Below are 18,636 nucleotides of genomic sequence, written 5' to 3'. Positions count from 1 at the left end.
GATGAGCCTTTTACAGCTAAATCCACATGCTGCTCGTCACTATAGCTTACTTTCAAGTTAGCGCGATGACTAAATTCATGGCTTATGTGGTTGTTTTGGGCGCCCGTGTCAATAAGGCATTTAGCTAGTTTTCCATTGATCTCAATGGATACGTTTACGTTTTGATCTGATTTAGACAGCGATGTGAGAGCTGACAAGCTTGTTGATTGACATGCAGCGGTTGCGTTACTGCTGGTCGAACGGCACACATTAGCGAAGTGGCCTTTTTTGTAACATATGTAGCAAATCTGTTCTTTGGCAGGACATTTGTCTCTGGGATGAAGTCTTCTGCCACAAAAAAAGCATTTTTTCTGCTCTATTGCAAGACAGTCGCTTTTGCGAGGTGGCGTTTTGTTGCTGGATTGGGAATCCCAAGAACGTGACTCGCACACAGCTAGAGGATCATTCAAAGCTTCGCCGCCAGGGGGCATAACGTACGCTTCGGCATTACGTTGGGCATCATAAACCGACCGAGCTTTTTCAAAGACTCTTTGTAGTTCCAAGACATTGTCTTCAAGAAGTCTTTGTCGGATGTAACTTGAAGTAATTCCCGCAATAAAGGCGTCCCGAATGGCTGCTTCTTTGTTTTGAGCTGCAGAAACTGCACTAAAGTTGCAGTCAGCACTGAGCTGTTTTAGTCTTTGAAGAAAACTTTCCAGGGGTTCGTCCACTTTTTGCCTGCATGTGTTAAGTCGGTGTCGCGCAAAAATTTCGTTGATCGGTTTATTGTAGAGGATGTCCAACTGAGCAATGGCGTTATCGTAAGTGTCACTTTCACTGATGTGCGCATACACATGTGACTCTAGTAAATTTACTAGGATGTCGAGCTTCGCTTGCGCATCTGCACCCTCAATCCTTGCTATGTAGTTTCGAAACGTCCGCTTCCAATGTTGCCACTTTCTTGAGGCTTCCGGGGAGTTTGTGTCGACCCCAAACACTTGGGGTTGCATGAACTTATGCATAGCTACTATTTTATTAAATTGAAGTAAACTTAATTCACTTGTACAACAACCTTGCAAAGGCTTTAATAAAATAGAAAGCAACTACATCTGCAAATAAAAGGATACATAAATAACTGCTTCCGAACGTACATAATGCTGCAACAACAGAACTGAATGAATGAACGAATGAAGAAAACGTAGAACCAAGGCGTGCAGAAAACAAGGCAATAATTAACTGAGTAATAAGCTTGAGGGACAGAGCGCCGTGCTCAGAAACACACGACACACCCATCGTCTCTCCATCAGCATGGCATGGCAAAACCATCAAGCCCCGTTGGTTCAAACAAAGGCGAAGAGAAGCTGTCTCCGCGAAAAAAGCCGCCGAGTTACAACGATTCAACGCCGAAAGACATTGAAACGGTGCAACTGTAGTAGAAATTAAACAGTTTGTAGCACTGAGAAATTATGATGTCACACATAGCGCATTGTGATGCGTATATTTTTGATAGGATAGTTTGGCGTTGTCTTGCGAGTCGGAGTTTCCAAGCAAAAACTCAAAAGTTGTGCAACAAAATAAAAAAATAAAAACAAAACACAGAAGTTAAAAAAATATTAACCATTAAATTTTTATCTCTACTAGTGGGGGGGTAATTTTGCATTAGTTACCTCCCCCCACTCCAATTGGTGGGGGGGTAATCACCCCCGCGGCCCCCCCTCTAACGGAGCCCATGTACTGTAGTAACTGTATTACACAAACGTGAACAATAGATATTGCCATGCCAATAAACACGCTCTACTGTAACTTCGAAGAAATCACAGTTTCTTTGAGATATTTTTTCACATCATTGTAAATTTGATTGATGTGCAACTGCTTCTGCTCAGAAAACAAAAAAATGACTTACAGTATTTAAGCAGAGTGTTGCTTGTTCAAAAGTTATAATGCGCCACATGATGAGTTCAGTGGTCCTTCATAAAAGAATCATGAAAGCAGAAGCAAATAAAACGTAAATCCACGTAACCTACAAAGACAATAGAAAAAGTTTACTAAGTTTGGTGGCCTCGTTACAAGCAAACTTTTTCTGCTTCAACGTGGACAGGCAATTTGCAGCAGTGTCAGAGTTCAGAGATACAGTGAACAAGTGGAAACGGTTTACAATTTGTTATTAGCCTACAATATTATAACAAGATAGCATAGAGTCTACTCTAGGCATAGAGCAGTAAAATATTTTTCTTACAATTCGATGTAAATCATAAAATAGTTATATCAAAAGCACTGTTGAACTTGACATTTACTGTATGTGTCGCTACATTTTGTACTGCAATTTTTCGAAAATTCAAGATGTTTATCAGCGTTTCCATAAAAAGAAATTGAAGTTTTTCGGGGCCCGTAATAGCCTACAGCTACGACTTTGTACAGCTGAGCTATTAGGTCACAGCTATCTTTTTAATCTATAGCCTACTTTGACAATGCAGTGAAGGAAGAGTAAAACCGCTGACACTTGGTTGCTGGTTCTGAATTCTGGGTTTGGTTCAGTGAATGCCAGGGCGATTTTGACCACGTTGAGTTGCTCAGTTATTGGTTTAACATTCTTTCCATCATCAAAACGAATGCAACTACAGTAGTTCAAAGAGAAAATAATGGATAGCTACGACACAAAGTTGAGCAATCACTGGTCGGATACGAATACAACGGATATCGAATACAACGGGCAGGAAAGAGGTCGCCTTCAATATCTGTGAAAATTGCAAACTTTCAAAAAAACTTCGTTTTTTATAGAGATTAGGTTTACGCCTGGTGGTTGAAGATTTGGATTAAGTGGATAAGAAGGCGAGAAAGCCAATCTTCGTGTCCACTTTCAGCCATGCTTTTAAGTGTCTTGCCAAAGGCACAGCCGCATGTTTTGCCGAAGCGGTGCCGATCCAGCGCCCATTCGAGTGCCATGCCAATGTTTGATCTTTCACGGGGACCGTCTGCAACAAAAACTATCGTCTACAGATTTTGGTTTAGTCCGGTTGCATCAAACATTTTGCTGAAAATGCAGAAGCAAAGTTTGTTATATAACTTACTGACAACAACCCAAATAACAAGGGGCAGCACAAGAATGTCTGATTAACAATAGCAAATATTCCGCTGACAAGCTACATCTAGTAATTTGGCTCAGTTAAATTTTACTTAAAAAACATGTTATGTATTTGCTTTGGAAGTGGCACTTGATGATTCTTTTTCTAACCTACCCAAACCGTGTTCCGTGGTCAATAACCTTCACACGTGAGGCTCTATGTAAATTCAATCATTAGGGCTTAAATAACAACATTATTGTTGCGACAAGGTCAATTTTTAAAACTTATGTTTTCCTGATCAAGTTATTTTATTCGTATTATCTAAACTCGAGTGAAGGCATGGACACCACAACGTCCTCGCTGCTGAACGATTCATCTTCGTTGCCGCAAGCAAACTTGGAAAGTGCTGACATAGCAGTTATTGCGGTTTATTTTGTTTTCATCTTGGCCGTGGGAATATGGGTAAGTGGGCGATTGCTGTTTTTTGTCAAGATGTTTGAAATGTTTTGGCATTTACTTTACACCAAAAACATTTCTTTTAAACACGTCTTTAGGCGTTAGCCAATTAAATCAGCTGAATAAATGAAAGAATGAGTTCTTAGCATCATATTTCTCCACTGATGTTACTGAATGAAAAGCGAACGCAAACTATTATAGTCTGCCGCAGGGCAGGTTGCACTTGCACTAGATTTAATTAATCGCTTGACTTTTTTTGGTGAATTACACTAACTCTGGTTACTCATCATCCTTACACTTTAAGGAAAGGCTTTCACGCCCTGTGGATGCTTGCCCCTGAATTGAATATTCAAACAACCCTTACAGTGTGTTAACAATTGCAGGCAATGTGCAGAACTGATCGTTCGAACGTGGATGGTTTTTTCTTAGCCGGAAGAAATATCACTTGGTTTCCGGTTGGTGCGTCTCTTTTCAGCAGCAACATCGGGAGCGGTCATTTTGTTGGACTTGCTGGAACGGGAGCCGCTGCTGGAATAGCAGTTGGAGCATTTGAATGGAACGTATGTGAAAGCCACCATGGCAACAACAACGTTGCTAAGTCCGTGTTGTTTTAACAAAGATAAGCACTTTGTTTTCAAGCGGGTAACAGTTTCGGTCAAATGGCCCGACGTGCGTTGTGGAATCATGTTTTAACCACAAAACGTATAATTTGTACATAATATTTACGCAAATTTAAATTATCCTTTCTTTCCGCCACTGCTCTTTGCAGTTGCTGCCAACAAATTTAGTTGGCTGCGTGTCTGCAGCACGAATTGCAAACACATTTTGCAATTTCAACAATTTTTGACCGAAAAGTAACAGTTACCTTTGATGTAGAATCTTGCTGTGTGTAAACGAACTCTGTCTACAAAAACAATTTTCATTTTTAGATTTGCTTTGTTGTTTATTTTTTTTCAACTGAAAAGCGTACTAAGTTGTTTGTACGTAACCTAAATTGTATAAATCGCATCAAGTAGAGCATGAAATTGCACAAATGCAACCTTGTTCGGTGGTTGATGGCAATTCACCAACCAAAAACAGTCCAAAAACAGACTGATTCAACATCTGCAAACGTTGCATCAATGTAAAAAGGATCAGCCATGAAAGGACTTTCCTTGCTATTTGAGAACTTGCTGTCATTGAAATGTCGTTAAAAATACAAATTGCAGGCGATGCTGACTCTGTTCTTCCTCGGTTGGATATTTGCTCCAATCTACATCGCTGCTGGAGTAGTGACGATGCCTGAATATCTACAAAAGAGATTTGGCGGACAACGCATTCAAGTCTATCTTTCAGTGCTGTCTCTGCTGCTTTATATTTTCACAAAAGTTTCGGTAAATTTGGTAGAAGACGCACAAACGTTGGTAGCCTATGTAGGCTACCCACTAATATGCTGAATCACCAAGTAGGCTATTTTGCATTCACCACGTGATATATTTCTGAATTAAGTACAGCGGGCAGTATCTTTGACAGGGAAGCCCGGAGAGCGTACTTTAGGATCTCGGCCGGAATGATTTTAAGGGCCCGTAACCTTTTTAAGGGGTCCGGGAAACTATCGCGTGTTCTTTGAATTCTATTTGAATTGAAATTGAATTGAAAAATTTGAATTGAATTGGAAATTCGTTGAATTCTATTTCTATCTTTTGATTCTATTTGAATATGATTGATTGATTGATTGAATCTTTATCCTCGGACTGGGAAAGCTTCTTGCAGAGCTTAATCCTGGCAATTTCGCATACTTGTAGAGGCTTTGAATCACTGACGCAGGCCCGGTCACCGAGATTGACAGAGTGAAGTTTCCGATTGTTGAAGGCTTGTTGTCGGGGAATTATTCCATCCATTAGATGCCGCTGAATGGAGAGCAGCCCTTAACGTGCGTTGCTCAAGCGCACACCCCGAGAGTCGAACCAGCGCCGCTATTGATCTTGAAGTTTCTTCGTTCCGGAAGTGACGCGCTAACCAATTGAGCTATCGGGGTGAAGATTGAGCTATTGAGCTATATATATCTATCGAGCAATTGAGCTATCGAAGGTGAAGATGCTATTATTATAGCGAAATTGATTTTAAATACACTAAGAGGTTAGATCAGTGCTCCGCAACCTTTATTTACTCACGGCACACTTAAAAATTCTTCAAAATTCTGCGGCACAATTTCAAAATGTAAAAAAAAAACTATGATTTATTTTAATGAGATATCTGCGCTTGTTTCAATGAGCACAGTCGCTGTATGTTCGGCTCAATATTTGAAAGAACAACACAAAGTTCACCACTGATTTCATGCAGGATCTTTTATCGTTTTTGATCAATACTAAAGTAGTAAAACTTTGTTCACACAAATAAGTGGTGCAAACCTGGAGCAGAATTTTAATAGCAGCGTGCAAAATTTGCTTATGTTCTTCTTCAATAGAAATCCAAAACTCATCAAGTTGGACATCGCTGAATTTTAATCTCAAAGTTTTGTCATTTCGTAGTTCAAGAAAGTTTTCTCTAACTGGCAAAGTCAAGTCTTGCGTTGATATTTTAGCATTAGTCGTATAAGGATTTCGGATCCAATCGTATTGTTTCGTGTTAATTGTAAAAAATTAATGGTCATGTTTCTCATGTAACAAAGTTAAGCGCTCTTTGGCCAAATCAAACACCAATTCTTTATCAATACTATTTAGGTTGCTTCTGGGAAACATTTTCAGTGATCCCCTTCTTAACTCGTTTTTCCAGAGTATTATTTTCTCTTTAAATCCTCCTATCTTGTCAGAACATGATTGTCAGTATGTTTCACCTTTGCCTTGCATATTGATATTGAGTTCATTCAAGTGTTCAAATATGTCGGTCATGCATGCAAGTTTGGCAATTCAATGGTTATCTTCAAGATGTTTACACAAATCATGGTTGTTCTGATTCAATAAGAATTGACTTATTTCATGCCGTAGCTTGAAGTCTTGGGAGATCTTTTCCCTTAGAAAGCCAACGTACAGAAGCGTAAAATAGCAGTGACTGATGTTCTGATCCCATTTCTTCGCATGGCAATGAAAAAATTCTTGAATTCAAAGCTCTTGCTTTAATAAAGTTAACAATTTGGATACACTCGTAGCCTATATTGTTTCTGTCAGCTCCGTTGGAAAATTTTTGATCATCAAGGCTTCCATGTGTAAGCAGCAATGCGTAAGTTGAATGGCCGTGTTTTGACGTTTTACCGATGCAGCAAAACCTTTTCCTTCGCCACCATTGCTGAAGCACCATCTGTGCAAACGTTGATGCAGTTATTCCAATGGATACTTTGGGTTATGAAAAAATCGTTGGTCACTCTAAAATTGTCTTGACCAGTCGTTCGATCTGGAAGTTCTTTGCAAAATAAATACTCGTCTGTTATGGAGTCATCATTGACAAAACGTAGGCTACTACACTTAACAGCTTTGCTTTCAATATTACAAAAATATTACGAATTTTTTTATTAAACATTACTGACTGACAATTCGAAATAACCTAGCCTGACTTCTAAAAACACACTAACCACGTTAGCCAGCTTTTTTTAAAATTAGGGCAGCCTTCCCATTGCGAAAACTGCAATTGTGAGGCAAAAATACCATAAATGCTCTGTGGGAAATTTAGCTAGAGTTTGAGTTGTCTTGCAGTGGTAAAGCGGGAAGTTTTAAAACATAAAAACTCCTTTCTTTTCAAAAAGTATGTTCTGATGATAGTTGTCTCGCGGCACACCTAGCATCGCCTCGCGGCACAGTGGTGTGCCGCGGCACACCGGTTGCGGAGCACTGGGTTAGATTGTTATGCAAATGCTAGCATTTCATTAATGCAAAATAGCAGTAGGCCTACCTTCCTTAAATACACTGCGTTTTTCTTTGAAGTGTGCTATTTTGGGGCCCGAGGATCTTATTGACACAGTATCTAAATTATCATCTTAACCGTCATGACAGTAGGGATTAAGATATTTGTCCACGCTGCAAACATAGGTCGCGTGTGGCCTTCTTTTTATGGACCATGAAGCTGTTTAACATCATCATGATAATGACGAAGATGCGGTAATGATGCGGTAATGATGCGAGATAGTTTCAAACGCCGTGGACGATTGTGGCAATTCTGTGTGCAACCCGTAGGTGGTAAAGCGGACCACAATAATTCTTGGGCATAGCTTCTGCAGACCAAGATATGTAGGTTACAATAGCATAAAAATGAAACTAACACTTCAAAGTTTGTACTTTAAGCATTGCACTAAAGAGTCGCTTATAAAAAGTACCAATAAGTCTGAATGATAATATAAATTCTAATATTGTATTTTTATATCCTTTGAGATCGTTCATGGGGTGAACGCAGCCAGCTTGTCAATTTTTAATCACAGTAAAATTAAACAATTTATTTGATGGTGAAACTCTATTGTTACAAGCGACGACGACGTATTTAAGTAACTACAATCTGCATACTTAACCACTTGACAGCTTTTGTGTTTAAATGATAAATTTATAAACTTAAAACTCTTAGCTATGTAAAGCTGTGTTGAGGTGTGCAAGTGTTGACTTAAGAGCGTTTACTAAAGAACAGCAGTAGCACACTAAACTATTAAACCAATATCTTTCTTTTGTAGTATTGCTGAAATATAATGATTGATCCCTACAAATTAGGTTGCAACAAAAGATGTTTCTTGCCATTGCTTGCTATTGTAGTCTACTATTCAGCCAATTGATAAGGTCTTTTCTAATGCACTATAAACCATTCTTCTTTAGGCCGATTTATTTGCTGGAGCAATTTTCATTCAAGAAGCATTAGGTTGGAATCTGTATCTTGCCATGATTATCCTGCTTGCCATCACTGCTTTGTACACAGTCACTGGAGGCTTAGCTGCAGTCATATACACCGACACTGCCCAGACATTCATCATGTTAGCAGGCGCATTTGTAATGATGATTCTTTGTAAGTATTTTGCAGTACGATTTTTTGTGTAGACCTGCACTGCTTTTCATCCAGGATTAAAGGATCTCACCGTAGAAACAGACAATTTCGCTTTGTATTTTTATAAAAATGCTGCAAAAGTAGCGAAGCCCACGCTTCAAAAACTATTACATTTGTTTGAAAAGCTACACTTTAAAAAATAAAAAAATTAAGATCTGATTTAATTTTTGAAATGGTACCAACACGATAGGTGAAAATGACATCTTCTAATTTTCAGCATTCAATCGAATCGGTGGGTACGACGCTTTGCAAGAACAATACATGAACGCCATCCCTTCAGTCAGGCCACAAAATACAACTTGTGGAATTCCGAGACAAGATTCTTTCAGCGTATTGAGAGATCCGATAAGTGGCGACCTCCCATGGCCAGGTTTAACTATCGGTCTTACCATATTAGCAACCTGGTACTGGTGTACTGACCAGGTAAGCTGATCACCATTTCTGAAAATATTTTATTACTCAAATTGGAAGATTACTGATGATTACGTTTATACAACATTAAACTCATTCTTTTTGGTGTGTCCACTTCATCACCTGCAGGCCTGCACATTCGTCGCTTTCCGAGCCAGATTTTTTTCGGACAAATTAACGTCAGAAAAATCGATCAAACAATTTTTTTTCTGTGGGTTGTGATTTTAAACGTTGCTAGTCACCAACAGTTTTGAATATTTTACTACCAGTGAAACAAAAGACAACTTTCTAGTTTTCATTGTTTGTTTTTACCTTGATACTGAAAAGTTTGGGTGTTCATTAGGACAATCATCGTTTCTAGCATTAGTTGCAACGTTCATCTGATGAAAGTGAAAGTAAAAGCAACAATAAACAGGTTGATTTATTGCTTCACTGACGTTTCGCGCACCATGACAATGCGCATTCTCAGAGGGAATGTTTTTACCTTACCTTACAAACAGCGGACTTTACTATAAATTGAAGCAACGCATTTGACGTTTGTAAAATGTTAACATGACTTTGAGAAATCATTTACTTTTTCATGACTTTGCCATCCTTTTCAGGTCATTGTGCAAAGAACATTAGCTGCAAAGACGCTTTCCCATGCCAAAGGAGGCTGTGTAGCGGCAGGTCTAATGAAGATACTTCCCATGTACATGATGGTGATGGTTGGAATGATTAGCAGAGTTGTGTTTACAGGTAAGTTTGAATGGAGGCGAATTGGTCAGTTTTCACAAGGCAGATATTAAAAATTGCAGACTGAGAGGCCACTGGCTTGTCCTTGTCTCTAGCCATACAAATTTTGCGTACTTTGAGATGCTTCATGACTCATTGCCACTTAACTTAGCTTTTCAATTTCCAATACAAAATCTTTACACTCAATAAACCAACCTACTGGTTTGCCTATTGGCATTTTTTTGCATCCGATCATTATTAAGCGAAATGCTAGCAATAAGCGCATATAGACTTCAGGCCGATCATGGACTGTATTCTTTACAAATTTGTACCAGCTTTACTGCGGGTGGTTTGCGGCTTCACCAGCGCTTCTGTTAGGCCTGGTTCGAATCCACGTCCGGTTAAATTGAAGTTCCAATGAAAGTGTTTTCACTGCCTTATAATTTAGAAGCTATTTACTTTCTTTACGGCTTAAATGTTTTAATATATTCATGTATCATTAAAAGAATGAATTCAAACTTTTCTTGTGGTTTTCAATGATAGACGCTGTTGCATGCGCTGATCCAGTTGAATGTACAAAGTATTGCGGCACTCCAGTCGGCTGTTCCAATGTTGCTTACCCGAAGTTGGTTCTTGAAATCATGCCAACAGGTTTAAGAGGTAAACTGGATTTATATAATTTGACTTCTAGGCTACATATAGGTGAGAATTCAGGTTATGCCATTGATCACAATCTTAGTGATTTCTTTAGACAAGAAATGAGCGTATAATAAACTATATGACATACTTTTAAAGCCAAACCTGTTTTTCTCAGTAGTCATTCGGTACATCATTCTGGCATATTTGTGTCTATCCCTTTTTAGGTTATGTTTGAAGCGGTTACATATGATGACAAAGTAACAGAACTATTAAACATTGTTGTACGGCGGCTACAACGTATTTCTTAAAATAAATCACGAAGTACCTCATTGGTCATTGAGCCAGGAAAAGAAAGTTATTGACAACGTGTGTTGTTTTTAATCAGATTAGACACAATACGTTTTGCAACTCATCTCCAGATTTAATGAAATGTATGCAGTAAGCATGCACTTTAACTTTTTCAGAGCTACAAAAACAAAGCTTACCAGAGCAAAATGTACAAAATCAAATCAACCAATATATCAATCAATCAATATTTGCGTTCAACTTCGACACCGTTCCATTTTAAATAAGCCATGACACCACACGGGTGTGGCAGACTCGATGACCAGTTCGGTCCTTCTGTCACTCCCATCGTCATCAGCAAACAACCTAGCTCACATTGTAATCTTGTATAGTTTTGTTTTTTCGCATGTGCTGATGATGCAAAATAAAAGAACTTCTTCTTCTTCTCAGAGATGAATCCGTGATTATTGGGCGTTAATATTATTCAAAGTAGCCTAGCCTACTCACCACATTAATACTAAAAAAAGATTTTTTTTTCAAGGATTACTCTTGGCTGTGATGATGGCTGCACTGATGTCATCACTGACGTCAGTGTTCAACAGTGCATCAACTCTGTTCACTTGTGACCTGTGGCAAAAGATGCGAAAGAATGCGAGTGAATTTGAATTGATGGTTGTCGGAAGGTACGAAGGCTAGCGTTTGACTTTCGTAGCATTTTTGTTTACTGACGTTAGTGCTGCCAAATGCTTTGAAAAGGATTTTTTATTCGAATCCTGTTTAACATAAAAGCGTTGTTGGTGACTTGGTTGTTGCCTTGGCAGGTTGCTGTGGTAGACCGCAAGCCGTCAACCTTGTGTTGTTAGCTTTGCTTTTGGTTGTAACTTAATTTGAACTCAGTTGGTATCTCTGCCCTTGTGCATATAGTTTACAACAATATCGCCTGATGCAGGTTGCTCAGCTTTCAAAAGCTACTCTCGTATTGGAAGTAACGTCAGCTTATAACTTCTTTGCTTGACAACAATACATAAGACAAATTGACTCCTTTCCTGAAAAGGAAATAAATTTTTATAGTCCAGGAAATGCATAATTCATAAATCTTTTACGAAGTTGAACAATGAAATTGATAATTTTGACGCAAATACAAAAAAGTAGTGAACACTCAAATCCACTTTCACCTCAATAAAGGAGGGACTATTTTTGACCTCATGAAATCATCCATCAGCCTTATGAGATATACTGTACACTAGAATTGTTAAAATTTTCCATTGGTGCAATAAAGGACATAGGCTATGCCTGTTAAGAGTTTTATCTTTCATTTGTCAGTCGTGTTTTTATTTCTTGCAGAGTGTTCATCCTGTTCATGGTGGGGATAAGTATTGCATGGGTGCCCATCATCCAAGTATCTGCAAATGGTCAACTTTTTGATTACATTCAAGCAATCACCAGTTATCTTGGACCACCTATAATGGTGATATTCGTCATGGCGGTATTCTGGCCAAGACTAAACGAACCGGTTAGTATCAAAATCAAATTTCGTAGCCTATTCTTTAATTTGAACAGTTCACCCACCCTGTTAGCTTATTGTTTACTCAATGGTTATGTGCTAGCTCAAGATCAAGCGACGCTGGTTCGACTTTCGGGGAGTGCGCTTGAGCAAGGCATTTCAGGACTGCTCTCCATTCAGCGGCACCTTGTGAATGGAATCATTTTCCAGCAACAACGCTTCAACAACTATCGGAAACTTCTTTCTACCAAACTCGGTAACCGATCTTGCGTCAATGGTTCAAAGCCTCTACAAGTATTCGTCACTACCAGGAATAACCTATCAAAGCTTTGTTAGTCCGAGGATAAAGATCCAAAACCAAAGCAGACAGATTGCTTGTTACTTTCTCAAGGTGATGCAGCCATGCCATATCATTGGATATAGTGAACTTCGGTCTCGAACTGCAAAAAGCAAAAGTTTTGTCACTGAGCTATTGAGGCTGCTCAATAACAATAAAGACTGTGTCTGTGCAGTGTGCAGAGTCAAGCTCAGATTCATTACGCAGTTGTTTTATTTAGCGGTTATGCACGTAATAGCAAATTAAAACTGACAAACGTGAAATTCTAGGGAGCTTTCTGGGCCTTGATGTGCGGCTTGGCTGTTGGAGTAACACGAATGATAATGGATTTTGCTTATGGTGCTCCACTATGTGGTGAGGATGAATTCAGACCAAGCATCCTTTACAAGGTACAATATATCTTTGGTTATCAACAGAGTTGTTCACATAAATAAATAAAAAATTGTTGGTTTGTTTCAGCGATTTTACTTGCTATAGGCTTCTAGGCCTCCCTACTGCTTGCACATTATAAATATTGTCCAAAATTAGTAATTTTACAAGGTTGACAACTTTTGCAACGGTAGTGCTCATGAGTAGGCTAGTCTTGTTTCATAGATCCACCTCAAAATCCCAGACAGGTGGTGTCAAACGGTTATAGGCAAATTGTTCGTAAGCAATTGTTCGTAAAGCAATTGTTCGTAAGCAATTGTTCGTAAAACAATTGTTCGTAAACTGTTTTTCGTGAAATGAAATCCGTAAAACAATTCTTCGTAAAGCATTTCTTCATATACATCAAATTTTAACTGCATGCACGAAAAAATGCTTTAGGAAGAATTGTTTTACGAAGAATTAAATTTACGAACAATTGCTTACGAACAATTGCTTTACGAACAATTGCTTAATTTGGCCTAACTAACTGGCCTAACTGTAGGCCCGTAGTCAGCCGGGGGCCTGGGGGGCCTCGCCCCCCTGGCAAAATCCAAACATTCTCGAGCAACAGCTACAATTACAATGATTCAATTTTTTTGGCCCCCTAAAAAAAGTTGGTCCCCTTGCTCTGCGGTCTGACTACGGCCCTCGTTAACTGTACTGCAAAGTACATGCTAAAGTAATTGATATGTACTTTATTTTATATCATTTTGTACGCCTACCTATAGCAATTTTAAAATTTATAACTACTGTAGCGTATGTCTCTTTCAAACTGTCTTTTCATGCCATTATGTTTGTTACAGAAACGTTGTGGTAATCAAAAATCCACAATGCACAAATCCCTAATTGAAATTTATTTACGTCGTGGCCTATCTAAGCTTACTTTGCCTTTTTCATACAGGTGCATTACCTGTACTTTGCGATGATATTGGCAAGCGTAACTGCAATTGTGGCCGTAATCATCTCATTGATAACACCGAAGATTCCAAAAGAACATGTGAGTGTGAAATGAGACAGTAACGATTGTCGGTTATAGACATATTCTATTTCATGCAATTATGACTGATGTCTTGTGTCTTTCATGTCACTAAGTAGAGTTATATTGGCTCCATCAGCACGTAGGTGTAGTCGATCTATATCATAAATATGTTTGGTAACAGCTCAATTGCTACTCTACCAAAATATAACAACAAAATTGAATATAGGTCGTTTGGCAATGCGGATCATCTCGTATTTGTTATGATGAAAAAAACTGTTTTGTTAGGTTACGTTTGGTAATCTTTTGTAACAAGCATGTAACTCCCATTATTATTGTTATTAGTTGTACAGACTAACTTGGTATACCCGGTACAGCAAAGAGAAACGGATTGACTTTAATGCCACCAGTAAACCCAAACAAAGTGAAGTAGTAAGTAGACCCAAGCTTGCAAGCTGCTGTTCTTTGGTAAATCTCTTAGTAGGCTATTAGTGGAGCAATATCAGATATTAAGCTCTTGTGATACTTAAAGTCTGGCGTTCGGTTCCGTTTTTGTTTTACTTTTTCTGCGCTGTCTTCAGCAGAGTTACGTGATCTATCTTTTTTCTTTTTTGTGATATATGGAGACCTATAATGCAAAAATGACTAGCAAATGGGACTCGTAAAAACAAATTTGGCTAATAAAAATTGAATTGCTACAGAAGTGGAACTACTAATAGTAAATATTCTTTTCTTAAGCTATTTCTCTAATGTTATTTTCAAATAATAAAGAGTTCAAAGTGATAAAAAGACCTTTTTATGATAAATTAAAAAAAATGTTATTACAATATTTTTGTGCTTAGCTTGAAACTGCATTCACCAATAAAGCGGTCACGGACGACAATGGTCAAGAAATGACAGTAAATAAAGAAAACGAAACGAAAGACCAAAATCCTGAAGAGTACAATCCTCCTGGTATGTTTAATCTTCGTGTAAGAAGTGTAATTTGTTGTATTGTTTTGTCTTGTAAATGTACAATATTGCCTCGTATTTATTTCTATTATGCAACATGTTATCAATGGGCATTTTTCTTTGTGTTTTAACCTTTTGTCCATTCTAGCTGAGTCTAAATTGCCCAGATAACCCTTGATAACAAATCAACCGTTTTTTACGTTGATTAGTTGTCTGTAAGAATTTCATTCATCATCATCATTTTCAGCCTGTGAGAGCCCACTGCAGAGCGTAAGCCTTTCCCTTTTCATGCCAATTTACATGATTATGTGCTAGTTGGTACCAATTGGTTGTATTGCATTGTTTGTCAATGTCGTCCCTCCATCTTACTTTTGGTTTTCCTTTCTTTCTTTTGGTTTCTCGTGGTGTCCATGTTGTTAATCTTTTAGTCCATTGATTGTCTTTATATCTTGCTATATGACCTGCCCAGGACCATTTTAGTTTCTTGATTGTGCTTAATATATCTCGTAATTTCGTTTGATTAGTGATCCATTCGGCAGTCTTTTTATCTTGCCATGTTATACCCATCATGATTCGTTCATGTGCTCTCTGCATAGTTCTGTAAGAATTTACAACAAATGAAATGAAGATTTTTCTGCTGAAGCACTGACACATTTGTACTATGCCTTTTTAGATGTCGAAAATAAAAGTTGTTGCAGCAAAGCTATCAAATTATTTTGCGGTTTGGACAGCAGCCAAACGCAAGCCAAACCACCACCACCTATCACTATTGCTGACATTCGTGAAGACAAGATTCCAGCCAACATTGTCAATATATTTGGAATCCTTATGCTTTGTACCATGACTTTCTTGTTTGGGTATTATGCTTGAAAGAAGTGATGTACTGTATTTCGTGGCAAAATTTTCCTACTGACATTAACTAAACAGTTTTAGCAGGATAGGATTTTTTTTATAATGTTTAAAACTTAAGTGTTAGACATTCATTTGATTTTAAACTATAAAATGCTATCATTGTTTTGAAGTTTATGATCTACCTGAGGGCCTATTTAATACGTTATACGGGGCAGTTGGCATTGTATCATGTTCATCAAAAAATATCAAAATCTATAAAGCAGAATATCACTCTTACGCATAAAGAATTAATCGTTATAAACATAATTTTGAATGAAACAGTGGAGCTCTAAAAATATGTGCCATTGGTAGCAAGAATTATTGAATTTTTTACTTTTTGAAAATTCTTGCACAAAATTGCTAATTTTCTAGATTTATTTGTCTACACTGTTTAATCTTAACACAAAATTTACATTATTCGATTTTACGATGCATTGAAATAATTTTTATTTAGTTTACTGCATGCAAAATATGAAGTGCAGATGAGTTTGGTAATGCGAATACGTGGGTAGCTTCATAATTTTTAAAACTTCCTGTGTTCACGTAATGTGCAATGTTGTAGTCAGTGGCGGATTGGGGGAGAGGGCACCAGAGGTTAAAAGACGCAGAATCTCCAAGCAAAATGAACAACGTAAATATTGAGATACTAAAAAAGTGAAAAGTTTTACAACTATTTTGTTTGTCGCTTTTTTGCGAAAGTTATTTTGTGTTTCAACATTCTGTCTTTTTGCCGAAGATTTAAACTTTGCATTTGACTAAATTCATCCAATGAAATTTTCATTTAAATATTTTTTCATGGCCATAAAAGAATTTCAGTAGCTCATTTTTGACGAAGTTTGATCGAATTTCACATGATCTTTGAGGAAAACTTTGAATATTCGTCTGCGGTGTTCCACTGACCCTACGTTACTATATAGCCAAATGAGTGCCAAGGCACATTCGCATCATACTTTTATAAACACATGAATACAATAGGCTAATTTAATTGTTGAGTAGTTTGATAACAATGTAGTTTACTTCGGCATATTGTACCGTATTATTTGCTCAGGTTTCGATGAGCACTACATTTTTTTTTTGCACAACAGTTGCACTCAACATATCAGTTTTTTGCAGAAAAACGCTGTTTTCAGTTAATTAACATATGATATCAATCTGTTTATTTTGCGCTGATTATTGAGTGAGATGATGGCAGTCTGAAATGATGTGGCTTCGCAGACTCGTGTTTTGTTTCGAATTGCAATGAATTTCTTCCTTTTATTTTTTGTAAAATCGTTTCAAACAACCTGAATATGTAGATTGTCACTATACTCAGCTGGGTTGTGTCTAAGTGGCGTTGGATTACGTTTTTCAATAGTTGAGTTCTAACCAAACGATTCTGGTTTAATGTAATGAGGTGCTCATTTGCGTAGAAACTCTGTCCAGGATAATTCTTTTTGATTAATGCAATATTATGTACAGCGCTTTAGCACCAAAATACATTATATTTTCCAACTCTATCTGCTATTTTGTATTCCGCAAAAAAAGTGGATACAATTAACATTATTTTGGAAATTGTCAGTAAAATTAGTAAAAAATCGGACACAGGAACTAGACTTGGAGTCATCAGTTGGAAGCGTAGAAACAACCCAGACAGCCACTTCATCTGGTCCAGATCTTTACCAGATCGGGTACGAATCTAACTAGAAATGGACCAGATAAAGTTGCTGTCTAGGAAATAAAACTATTTAGAAACAACAGTTCCTTTCAATCCACGCATGTTGCAAGCTAAGAGTGAGTAGTTAGCTTATAAAATACCTAGATGACAAGGTTTGAGATAGTTGTAGTAGCCTATCGCAAAATCATTGAATTTTTTGTGCCTTAATTCAGGCTCAAAAAATAGCGCAAGAGAATTTGACATTGCAATAGCGAGTAGCCTATATTTCAGAAAAACACAACGAGTTACATGTTTTATGAAGTGAAAAAACAAACATCTATTCTTTTTAGAAGTTGTGTTACCAGGTATTTCAAAATATCGCAGCCCCCCCATCATCATCAACAAAGAAAAATAAAGATAGTTGTTCGAAAACAAGTTTTTGTCTCCACAATATGAGCTCTGCAATGTTTAGCCTAATGGCATTGAGAAAATGTGGTTACACCAACTTCTACACTGGGTTACAGGTGTTGCAACAGGCCCGGATTTAGGAGGGGGGGGCAGGCGGTGCAGTTGCCCTGGGCCTCTCTTTTGAAAGGCCCTCCAACGTGGAAAAATTTGATTTTGTGTTGTCATAATTATCTCTCAGCCTTTGAAGTTTCTGTAAAATGTCTCCTTTTTTCAGGGTTAACTTTTAGTCACAAAGTGGCGATTTATCTTAGCGTAAAGGCATTAGAAACGATATGTGTGACTTTCAAGTTACCTTGCAAAGTTTTTCGCGCCCTCGACGCGAAAAACTTTTTTTTACGGGGCCCCCAATCTAAAAGTGCCCCGAGGCCGGGTCCCCCATCAGTTAATCTCACCTATGGTTGCAACGGTGCTATACTTTACACGGACTGTCCTATTTCGGTATCAAGCACGTTATAACGTTCGCGTTATGTTGCTTCTATCTTTTTCTGGACCTATGCTATGTTTGGCATATATTGTTTTTCGTTGTGATGGTCAGAAATAAAAACATACTAAACTTTGGCACAAACAGAGACTCGTATTTTGTCTTAGAGAACTAGACCATTTGTCTCATTGATTCAAAAGAAAAGAGTAAGACACACTTAAAGCTCTCAAGAGAGAGATGTAGGGTTGTGGTACACACTTAAAACGCTTCTCATGTTACATGAGTTGTAGTGAAGAGCACTTGATACAAGTGATGTCAACTGAATACTGACGCTTGTTGCTTAGGCTTTAGGACGCGGCATATAACTGAATGGTTTGCCGTTGATAAATAAGAGCGAGGTCTTGTGCATTTACTGGCTAGAAGTTAATATAGTAGGGCCTACCAGGTATAGTCTGTTATCATATTTTATTTCGATAATAAAAAATAAATTCAGGGAAAAGTAGCCA

The 18,636-nt window shown here is 37.9% G+C and overlaps 1 protein-coding gene across 1 annotated transcript; it reads left to right on the top strand.

Moving 5' to 3' along the window:
- The first annotated feature begins 3,380 nt into the window (after positions 1–3,380).
- On the top strand, positions 3,381–17,099 carry LOC145776908 (sodium/glucose cotransporter 4-like). The gene is made up of 14 exons (XM_082588130.1): positions 3,381–3,503; positions 3,881–4,057; positions 4,706–4,870; positions 8,267–8,453; positions 8,710–8,915; positions 9,506–9,641; positions 10,161–10,277; positions 11,083–11,224; positions 11,886–12,054; positions 12,652–12,771; positions 13,692–13,787; positions 14,112–14,198; positions 14,609–14,720; positions 15,391–17,099. The coding sequence occupies exons 1-14, from the start codon at positions 3,381–3,383 to the stop codon at positions 15,585–15,587; spliced, it is 2,034 nt and encodes a 677-aa protein (XP_082444256.1). The 3' UTR covers positions 15,588–17,099.
- The last annotated feature ends 1,537 nt before the right edge of the window (positions 17,100–18,636 follow it).

Source organism: Aplidium turbinatum, chromosome 9 (genome assembly GCF_918807975.1).
Source record: "Aplidium turbinatum chromosome 9, kaAplTurb1.1, whole genome shotgun sequence".
In the NCBI taxonomy this organism is placed as follows: Eukaryota; Metazoa; Chordata; class Ascidiacea; order Aplousobranchia; family Polyclinidae; genus Aplidium; species Aplidium turbinatum.
The sequence above is the reverse complement of the archived record's forward strand: the minus strand, read 5'-3'. Positions and strand labels throughout refer to the sequence as shown.

What these genes read in the sequence shown, in the direction of transcription:
- LOC145776908 (XM_082588130.1), top strand. Translation starts at nt 3,381, where the DNA reads ATGGACACCACAACGTCCTCGCTGCTGAACGATTCATCTTCGTTGCCG. An exon ending in TTGGAGCATTTGAATGGAAC is followed by an intron (nt 4,058 to 4,705) that starts GTATGTGAAAGC and finishes TACAAATTGCAG; the next exon opens with GCGATGCTGACTCTGTTCTT. An exon ending in GGTACTGGTGTACTGACCAG is followed by an intron (nt 8,916 to 9,505) that starts GTAAGCTGATCA and finishes CATCCTTTTCAG; the next exon opens with GTCATTGTGCAAAGAACATT.